Source organism: Musca domestica, unplaced genomic scaffold (genome assembly GCF_030504385.1).
Source record: "Musca domestica strain aabys unplaced genomic scaffold, Musca_domestica.polishedcontigs.V.1.1 28, whole genome shotgun sequence".
In the NCBI taxonomy this organism is placed as follows: Eukaryota; Metazoa; Arthropoda; class Insecta; order Diptera; family Muscidae; genus Musca; species Musca domestica.
In genome coordinates, this window is record NW_026712293.1 from 657,483 (window position 1) to 668,250 (window position 10,768).

Consider the following 10,768-nt stretch of genomic DNA (forward strand, 5'->3'; position numbering starts at 1 on the left):
TCACTGTTTTATGTTTCTATTTTTTGTAAAAGTTATGTTATTAGTCTTGTTATTTTGTGTTTTTGTATTGACACTTTCACTTGTCACTCGAGGGGGAAACTTGTTTTCGCGACGGTAATTACATGAGAACTGATTATTGCCAAATTTGCATCGTCACATCAAACCTGTTTTGGCTGTTGACGATGCTTAGTTATTAGAATTCAGCATTGGAATTTACCGGTGGCTGCATAAATGTATGTGTGTATGTGTATGTATTTACATTATTTACATCATTTTGTTATGATGCCATTTATGCGGCAGCCGGTAAATGCCCAACCAACAGTGTTGGGCAAATTAATAGCAATATTATGAACATTTTCTGGGCCCCGAATGACAAGTGTAAGTATTCATTTCTAATATACCATAAGGATCTTCGGTCTTCAGTTCCTCGGCATGTTCTTGATTGGCCCAGCAAACACGTAGCCCAGTTGAGTGTTGTAGGCCAGGACATCTCCAATACCAGCTGCTGTACACCCATCTTTCCTTATGGCGGAGTACGTGTCCGCTCCCAGTTCCACATCGATCGGACTATTTCCTCGGGGATCAGGGTCAGCAAGGGCGTAATTTGTAAAGCATCTCGTGGGGTCTTCTAGTATTGGGTCTGAGTAAATGCGTCTGGGGAGATCGTCGATAATTACTGCATTTACCTTCAGACTCCATGTACTGTTTGTGCGGCGGGGCGAAACTGTGAAGGTGGTGAATCGCTCCCCTTTGTACTCTCGCGACTGCAGACCCAGGCGACGGAACGCGGCATATGAAATCTTGGACATCGTCGCAGATTGGCTAATAATGGCTCGCAGCATACTAAAACCCTCCATGCCCTCGGCCGTTATGCGTACCATCGCTGTTGGTACAAACACCAAATCCCATGCGAAGGCTGGGGTTGTAATGGCCTCGATGTTGAGGGATACCTCGTCCAACTGAGACGCCCCGTGCAGTAAGGTATGGTGCCGGTCGTTGCATCTCCGGCAACCAGTTAAAGACGGGCAGTCGGGGGCCAAATGACTTCTCGCCAGGCAATTTCGGCAATACCCCCGACGCTCCACGGTCTCATATCGCTGGAAGGGCGTCTGCCGGCGGAACCTCTCACAGGCACTGAGGGCATGGTCTTCTTGGCATAGTCCACATAAGTATTGCCAGTAGCTAGGTCTTTCTTGGCGTTGGCGGGGTCTTACGTCGGATCGACTTCTCTGTCGCCTTTCAGGGGATGTGGAACTGGGTCGATGGATGGGCCGTATGGGTCGATTGGCGCTTCTTGCTGTGGGACGGGCAGGTGAGTCTGGGCTACGGTTGCGATCGTCCAGACGGCAGTCCTGGTTGGGCAAGTAAGCGGCCATATCTGAAAAGAAATTAAGGCGAGTACTAAATTCTTTTTTGAGTGAGAATCCGACTAGTCAGTCGGAAAACAATTTGACAATTTTTGTAATGGGTCTGCTAATGTTGCCACTTGCCGTCCGTATGTCTACAACCCTGGTATTTTGGTCACTACCTGGATACGTTTTTTCGATACGACCTAACTTCCATTCATGCGGAGCCAATCTATCATCTTTTACGACAACTAAATCTCCTTCTTTGATATTCTCTTTTTCATATTTCCATTTAGTTCTTCTGTGAAGTTCGTGAAGATATTCTAACTTCCATCTGTTACAAAAATATTGCGAAATAACTTTGAGTCTTTTCCAACGATTGACTAAGCTTAAATCTGTGTCTGAAATGTCTGGTTCAGCTGGGGTAAGAATAGGTGTTCCTATTAAGAAATGACCAGGTGTCAAAGGGGAAAGGTCGTTTGGGTCGTCGCTAGCAGGACTTAAGGGTCGTGAGTTAAGACAGCCTTCAATTCTTGATAAAATAGTTGTGAATTCTTCAAAAGTGAAATTCATTTTTGGGATACTTTTTCGTAAATGGATTTTAAATGATTTGACGCCAGCTTCCCACAAGCCGCCCATGTGCGGAGCACCAGGAGGAATAAATTTCCAAGTAAGATTTTGAGTGAAATTATTTTGAATTGTGCTATTTTGAATATTCTTCATGAAAGCTAATCTATCTCGCTTTAGTAGATCAACCGCTCCCACAAAGTTAGTTCCGTTGTCCGAAAATATACAAGACGGACAACCTCGCCGACTAATAAACCTAGAAAAAGCGGCAAGAAAGGCATATGTCGACAAATCGCTTGTGGGTTCTAAATGTATAGCCTTAGTGGCGAAACAAACAAACAGGCACACGTAGCCTTTTGTAATAAAGCAGGCTCTTCCTGAATAACTTTTAATGTTAAAGGGTCCTGCAAAATCTACCCCTGTGTTTGTAAAGGGTCGAGAAAGAAAAGTGCGTTCGGGTGGTAGCGAAGCCATTATTTGAGTTTGGGTTTGTTTTTTGTGAATTAAGCAGATTCGACATTTTCGTATGGTTTGTTTGATAAGCGACTTGAGTCCAAATATCCAGAATTCGGACCTTAATACTCGGGTCATTAATTGATTACCCCCGTGTAAAGTAATCTTATGAGTGAATTCGACTAATAATTTGCTAAGTTTTGCGCCATGTGGTAATATTATTGGGTGACGTTCGCTATAGGTAAGGGCTGGCGATTGTACCAATCGGCCATTTGCTCTAATAATACCCTTTGAGTCTAGAAACGGGTTGAGTGTCTAGAGAGGACTTGAAGGAGAAATTTGAGTCTTTTTCATAAGTGAGTTGTATTCGTCTGCATATACGAATTTCTGGGTACGAATTATGCAAGATCGTTTTCCATCTTGGATTTCATCTGAAGTAAGGTCTTTTGATGAGGTTCGAAGGTGTTGCCTATTTGCTCCAGTATTTTTCCAGAGTCTTAGGGCATATGCGTATGATCGATAAACTTTAGATAAAGAGGAGAAATTTTTTAAAGGGTCATCTCCTTCAGCGAAAAGAGTCATAACTTTTGCCATTTTGGCTTCCAAATTTGTGTCATTTGGGATTTCATATGATGGCCAACGGTCTTTTTGCATTCTGAGCCATTGAGGTCCCTGCCACCAGAGATCACTATTCTTTAGCTCTGCAGGCGAACATCCACGGCTCGCAATATCAGCTGGATTATTTTCCGAATCAACATGTCTCCAATTTTCTTGTCCAACATTATCAGCAATTCCCGAGACTCTATTTCCAACAAATGTGCTCCAGTGACAAGGAGGCTTTTTTAACCATGCTAAGACGATGGTAGAATCGGTCCAAAATTGTGTCGAATATTTTGATATTTGTAGACTATTTACAATAGATTTTGCTAATTTTGAAAGTAATACTGCCCCGCATAACTCGAGTCTGGGTATTGATAGTTTTTTAATTGGAGCGACACGAGTCTTTGCTGCTAGCAAGAATGTATGTGTGGTATGGTCAGTATTTTCCACCCGAATATAAAGAGTGGCTCCATATGCGCTTTCTGATGCGTCACAAAATCCATGAATCTCTACAGAACCATCTAGCGTGTATCGAATCCATCGAGGAACTCTGAGATATTCAATATCTTTGCTATTTTTGACAAAATTGTTCCAGTTCATTTGTGTTATTGGCTTTAATTGATCATCCCAGTCAATTTTGTCTAGCCAGATTTGTTGCATTATTAACTTAGCTACGACGACCACCGGTGCCAGCCATCCACATGGGTCAAACAATTTAGCTATAGTTGATAAAACTTCTCTTTTTGAAGAAATATTTTTATTTTCCATTGTGGGTGGTGTAAACGAAAAATAATCGCCTGAGATATTCCATCGAATTCCAAGGGTCTTAGTTGAAGCATCTTCGGAAATGTCTAGCCAATTGAGTGGTAGCAAATGTTCATGTGGAATATCTTGTATTATTTTGCGATCATTTGATGCCCATTTCATTAGTGTAAAACCGGCAGAGTCTAAAGCAGCAGTTAATTCTTTTCGAGCTTTTATTGATTCATCTTCAGTGTGACCGCCAGCTAATACATCATCAACATACAAATTATTCAAAATTATATTTGCGGCTCTAGGGTATGATTCTTTTACATCTTCTGCTAGTTTAAGAAGAGTTCTCAATGCTAAATATGGTGCGCAGTTAACTCCAAATGTAACTGTTAGCAGCTCATAATCTTCTACTGGGTTTTCCGGAGACTTTCTAAAGAGAGTTCTTTGATATTTCGTTTGCTTTGAATCCAAAAGTATTTGGCGATACATCTTTGTTATATCTGCATTGAAGGCATATTTAAAAAATCTCCATTTTAGAATTTGTAGTACCAAATCTTGTTGTAAAATGGGTCCCGGAAACAATATGTCATTGAGACTTGTTTTGTTTGATGATGGGCAAGAAGCATTGAAGACGACTCTTAACTTTGTCGTGATTCGATCTGGCTTAATTACTGCATGATGTGGTAGATAATAATTTGGCATTTTATCTATTTCATTCGGATTGATTTTCCTCATATGACCAAGTTCTAAGTATTCTAGTATTGAGGCATCATATTGTTCTTTGATCTCTGGTGTTTTCATAAGTTTTTTCTCCATTCTGTAGAATTGAGCTAGGGCGATGTTTCTGGAATTCCCCAATTCCTCGCATTTTTTGAATGGGAGAGTCACCACATATCTTCCATCCTTGTTCCGTATTGTTGTTTCAATGAAGTTTTGTTCACAAAATTGGTCTTCTTCTGACCGTAAAACTTTTTTAGGGGTCTCTTCCACCTCCCAAAAACGTGTAAGTACTTTCTCTATTGAAGTTGTATTTAGAAGTGATATTTGTTTTCGTTGAAGGATGCTTCCTGGCATGGGTCCTCCAACTATCCATCCAAACTTGGTTTTTTGTGTTAAAATTGATCCAAATGTTTTCATTGGAGTTCCAATTGTGAATATTAATGGTCCTATGTCCATTCCAATAAGTAAATCGATTGGTTGACTAACGTAAAATTTCGGGTCAGCCAGTTCTAATGCTGTTACATCTCGAAGTTGTGATTCATCTAAGTTTTGTGGTGGTAGATTTGAAGGTAAGTTCTTTAAAACTGGAGCCCAGACTTCCAGTTTAAAGCTAGGGTCGTATTTGGATCTCATAGTGAACAAGCAAGATTTTGTTGAAGTCTCAGAAACAAATTGACTTAAGCCAGTGACATGAACTAAGTTATTCCGTGGAGGCAACTTCAAAAAGTTTTTCATCTTTTCCGAAATAAAGGTGGATTGTGATCCTGAGTCTATTAGAGCTCGGGCATCGTAAAGTTGTCCTTTGGTTTCAATTTGTACTATTGCTGTGAAGAGTAGTGTTCCTCCAGATTGTCGCTCACAAATTTGCTTATCTTGGAGGGTCAAAGTAGTAATAGTAGTTGGTTCTAGGTTTGTAGTGGACTGTATTTGATTTGTAAGAGCGGCAGCACTAGTACTAGGTCGTGCTTCCACTCGAGCTAGGTATGAGTTAGTTGTTTGGGTTTCCGTTCCCTTGTGTAACAAAGTGTTGTGTTTCATAGTACAAATACGGCAGCCAAAGCGACTTTTGCAATCCTTTACTCCGTGATTTGATGACAAGCAATTGTAGCATAAGTGTGATGTTTTCACGATGTGAATTCTGTCATTCACACTCTTTTTCAAAAATTCGCTGCAATCTCTTATGAAATGATTTGATTTGCAGACTTGACAAGTTTGCGTATTTTTCTGTTTATTTTGTTGAGGTAATATTACATTAGTAGGTCTTCCTCCAAAGTTGTTTGTATTTTTTGAGACATTTGTTTGAAATGTTTTCAAAAATCTAGGCGTGTAATTGTTAGTTGGTTTTTGTTGAGCAAATTTCGATGTAGAGGGCTTTATATTACCAACTGATTCCAAAGTTTTGAATTTGTTTGTTAAGAAAGCGTCAAACTGTTCCCATTTTGGAATTTGTTTACAATCGCTTAATGAGTTCTCGAATTCTTCTAAAAAGCCTCTAGGTAATTTTGTTGAACAAATGTATATTAAAATCGGATCCCATCCTTTAACATCGACATCAAGCATCCCCAGTGTCTGAATGCTGCTATTTACCGTGCGTTGTAGTTTTTGAATAGAGTGACTTGATTCAGCAGAAACTCCAGGTAGATTAAAAAGTGTCTTGATTTCTTCATTAATTTGCATTCTTTTATTCTCGTAACGATCTGTGAGATTTTTCCATGCTAATGTAAATCCATCATTAGTTAGTGGGACATGTGAAATAATTTCTCTAGCTTCTCCTGCTGTCTTTTGCGTTAAATGGAATAATTTTTCGACATTGCTTAATTTTGAGTTGTTTATATAAATTGCCGAAAATAGATCTCTGAAAGTTGGCCATTCTCTATAACCACCTTTAAATGTGTCTGTATCGCATGGAGGTAGCCGCGATACATTAGTAAAATCCACTTCCCTTCCTTGTTGTGACATCTCTGACTCTCTTTTCATTTTTTCCTGTGTCTTTTCATCCAAAAGATTTTGAATTTGTCCATTTATTGAACTCAGCGCTTTTTTGTACGATCCCATTGTATCCATATAGTACTTTCTCAGTTTATTTTTATCGATCGGCTTTCCTTCCTCTTCTGGAACATAATCCCGGCAGTCTATGTAGGCTCTCTTGACCTGGTCCCATGCAGAGTCCAACTCCATCCTTGTTGTCTCCAAAGTATGTACCGTGTCATCAGGTTTGGTTATTGAAAAAATTGAAATATAATCCAGAAGATCGTTGACGCAATTTGTGAATTTATCGCTTAACGTTTTATCCATTTTGAAAACTGAGCGTTAACCTTTACGAAATTTTGTTGGTTTACAAAAAAGAAAAGTTGCCCAATGAAAAGGACTAACTTGGTTTAGAATTTAAACTTTTATCCAAATTTTTATTTGTTAAAATGAGGATAAGTTTTTTTTCTCAATAGTTGTCGACGAAAACGATCCTATTTTATTGGTTTGAGTCAAATTATATTTCGTTCCTTTCAATAATTAATTTTTTTTTTTCCAAAAATTCAAAAATTTTCTTTATATTTGACGCCGGACTGACTTGATTAAAAAATGTTTGCTGGGTTACCAGAAGGGTCAAAATTTCGCCAAAATGAGCAAAAAAGAAAATAAAATCTCTTAAGGTCCACTTACAGGAGGATTTTATTCTCGCAATTCGACAAATAATCAAAGGTTTTTAAAACAAAAGTGTTTAAACGAGAATTGCAAAGCAGAAATTACCAGAGATGTTTTGCGCAGCAAACAATTTCTTCCAAAAAAAACGAGAGTCTAATTTGATTGTCCACGAGAAGTTGAAAATTCCAAAAAATTTCAGAGAGTCCATAAAAATTTCAACGAAGTAAAAATGTGTGTTGGGTTGTCAAAAAAAATTAAATTTTTTGTTAAAATCACTTAATATCCTATGACAGGAGGATTTTAGTTTATAAAAGCCAATAACTTTGATTATTGCTGTGAAAATTTGTCTGATTCAACAAATTTTCTAAATTCGCCAAATTTTTTGATAAAATTCGCAACGAGAATTAGAGAAAATTATGTATGTATAAATCCAAATATTTCAGCAGAAATATTTCAAACAAATAATTTGGGTCAAAAATCCAAAAATTTGAGCAAAAATTTCCAAAAAATTTGATTTGGGTCAAGGTCCAAATATTTCAGCGGAAAATTTTATGTCCCATATATTTCAAAAGAAAATAATTTGGGTCCAAATCCAAATACTTTCAGCATGAATTTCAGAAATTGCAAAAAATTCAAGAAATTGCAAAAAAAAACAAGGAAGAAAATTTTCCCAAAAAGTTGTCGTGTAATGTGTCACAAAATCAAAAAAAAATTATACCAGCAAAATATTTCTGCGAAAAATGCAAGAAATTAATTTTGGGTCACAGAAAAATTTTTAAGCTCCTTAGAGCAATAGATATTGTGCTAAATGGAAAAAAGGTTAAAATTATAATAAAAATAAAAATTGTAAATATATGGGATCGATTTTATGTCTGTCCACCAGACTCCGATATAAAATTTGTTCTCCAAAATTTCAAAAAAAAATTGTAGTTTAAGTTTCAAATGTATGTCTGTCCACCAGACGCTTGCTTGTTTGCCAATTTTTTTTCTCCAAAAATTTCAAAAAATTTGTAGTTTAATTTTCAAATGTATGTCTGTCCACCAGACGCTTGCAAAAATTTCAAAAAAATTTAGGTTATTTTTTGTCTGTCCACCAGACGCTATTTTTTAAACGGGTTTTATTTACTCGTTTATGTATTCGGGTGACGCCAAATTTTTCCAAAAAATATGGCGACTAGATATTGCAAGTGACGCTTTTTTTCCAAAAAATTGTATATAGTTTTTGCAATATGGCGTTTATATGTTTGCCAAGTTTAGTGACGCCAACTTTCCAAAATTAAAAGCTTATGTATTTGTGTCAATATGGCGCTTATGTATTCACCTGAACTCCACGTTCAGAAAATTCCAAAATTTTTGTATATATATATTTGTATATGGCTGAAAATTCCCGCTATTTTTGAAAAAAAATATGTGTCTTTCTGCTTTTTCCTTTTTTTCCGGGTCAATAGCCAAATGTCTGTCCACAAAAATGGCTCCAAATGGAAAATTTCGTTCACTGTGTCAGAGTGGGCAACTAGCAGCTTTGAATATGTGTCAAAGTTATCTTGCCAAATATGGGAATATGCGGGTCAATGCAAATATTGAAGATTTGCCTGCTCCCGAAATGCCCTTTTGTGTCAAAAAAGAAAATTTCACGAGTACTCACTTTGATCTTGGGTTTTGGGTCTCGGTTGTTGTTGTTGTTGTTGTGCTGCGTGTGTCCGTCCTACTGCTGGCTCCAAAATTCTCCGTGTTGTGGTTGTTTTTGTGTCACTGTTTTTTTTCCACTGAATATTGTCTCTTTTGTGTCACTGTGAATTGTCTTTTTTTTTTGTATAAAAAACTTCTTCAACTTCTTATTAATTTTTTAGATTTTATATTTTTTAAAATTAAAGAAAAAATTTCATTTTTCTAAAATTTTAAAAAATTTTATTTTTTTTGTAGCACTGTGTAACTTCACTTTTTGTTGCACTGTGTACTGTCTATTTTTTTGTAAATTTTTTCAATTTTTTTTTTTTTTTTTTTTTTTTTTTTTTTTAATTTGCACTAATTTTTGCACCCCACTGTATTTTTCACTGTTCTTTTTTCTCACTGTTCTTTTGTTTGTCCGTCCACTCACAAATTGTTCTTTTTTTTTTTGTTTTTAATAATTTAAAAAACTTTCACTTTTTTATCCGGCACTGAAGGATCAAATGTTTTTAGGCTTACCTTTTTGCCTTTGAGCCTTTTTAAATTATAAGAAAGTATTTTGTTTTTTTTTCTTCGTGTTTTTATTTATTATTATTTATATTTTTTTTTAGGGGGTAAGTGCAATTTAGATGTAACATTAGATTTTAGGTTTTTATAATTTATTTTAGGTTTTAAATAGTTCATAAGTTTTATTTAGTTTGTTTATTTTTATATACTTTAAGTTTTAACACACTAGTTTCTAAATTTAAATTAAGTAAGTTTTGCAATTCAATAATTTCTTTGTACAATTTCACCTTCTTGTTGTATATTCTTGTTTTGTGTTTGGCTCTTTATGTTGCAAATTCACTGTTTTATGTTTCTATTTTTTGTAAAAGTTATGTTATTAGTCTTGTTATTTTGTGTTTTTGTATTGACACTTTCACTTGTCACTCGAGGGGGAAACTTGTTTTCGCGACGGTAATTACATGAGAACTGATTATTGCCAAATTTGCATCGTCACATCAAACCTGTTTTGGCTGTTGACGATGCTTAGTTATTAGAATTCAGCATTGGAATTTACCGGTGGCTGCATAAATGTATGTGTGTATGTGTATGTATTTACATTATTTACATCATTTTGTTATGATGCCATTTATGCGGCCGCCGGTAAATGCCCAACCAACAGTGTTGGGCAAATTAATAGCAATATTATGAACACGGTTTGTCTGCTTAAAACAACACTTGGCACAAAATCATGTTTTTGTTTCTTTCCACCTGTAAATCTTAACAGGACTAAGTCGAAGAGAAGAGAAGAAGAGAAGAGGAACCAAAGAACCAAAGCGGTTGTAAGATTTAGAAGACTTTCCAAGAGAATTTTAGTTTTATTTAATTCTTTGGTTCCTCTTCTATTGAGCTTACGATCTCGTCACTTGGGTAAAAAATGTTTTTTTTTTTGTCATAGAAGGTATTTTTAAAATAACTTCTGGGGAGAATATCCCACACAAAAACAAGGGAACTGATGAGGATTGGTGGCTCTTTCCGAAACCTAGGTATTCCCTGCCTTACCCCCCGGTAAACATTACCATCGTTCTCCACTAATAAACAAACGTTGTTTTTATAAAAACAACAATAAAGGGATAAAGCCAGACCATTTTGCAACAACAAAATACTACGGTATCCCGAATAAACAAGCCACACTGTTCTATTAATAGACAAGGCACGGTCGACGAAGGGGTTTTTGTTGTAACAGACAAAACCAACTTACATGGTTATGCTACTTCGTTCAGGCTGAACGAAAGCATAACAAGTGGAGAAAGATGTAAATGCTTATAAGTGCGGTTGTAAGATTTAGAAGACTTTCCAAGAGAATTTTAGTTTTATTTAATTCTTTGGTTCCTCTTCTATTGAGCTTACGATCTCGTCACTTGGGTAAAAAATGTTTTTTTTTGTCATAGAAGTTATTTTTAAAATAACTTCTGGGGAGAATATCCCAGACAAAAACAAGGGAACTGATGAGGATTGGTGGCTCTTTCCGAAACCTA

General features: G+C 36.3%; 1 protein-coding gene across 1 annotated transcript; it reads right to left on the reverse strand.

Moving 5' to 3' along the window:
* Positions 1 to 419: 419 nt before the first annotated feature.
* LOC131803268 (uncharacterized) lies at positions 420 to 8,866 on the reverse strand. The gene is made up of 2 exons (XM_059124357.1): positions 8,725 to 8,866; positions 420 to 1,378 (listed from the first exon to the last, which is right to left on the reverse strand). Exon 2 carries the CDS (start codon positions 1,374 to 1,376, stop codon positions 420 to 422), a length of 957 nt encoding a protein of 318 aa, XP_058980340.1. The 5' UTR covers positions 1,377 to 1,378; positions 8,725 to 8,866.
* Positions 8,867 to 10,768: the final 1,902 nt, after the last annotated feature.

Bases quoted from the DNA above. Each gene is read 5' to 3' on its own strand.
- LOC131803268 (XM_059124357.1), bottom strand. From the start codon at position 1,376: ATGGCCGCTTACTTGCCCAACCAGGACTGCCGTCTGGACGATCGCAAC.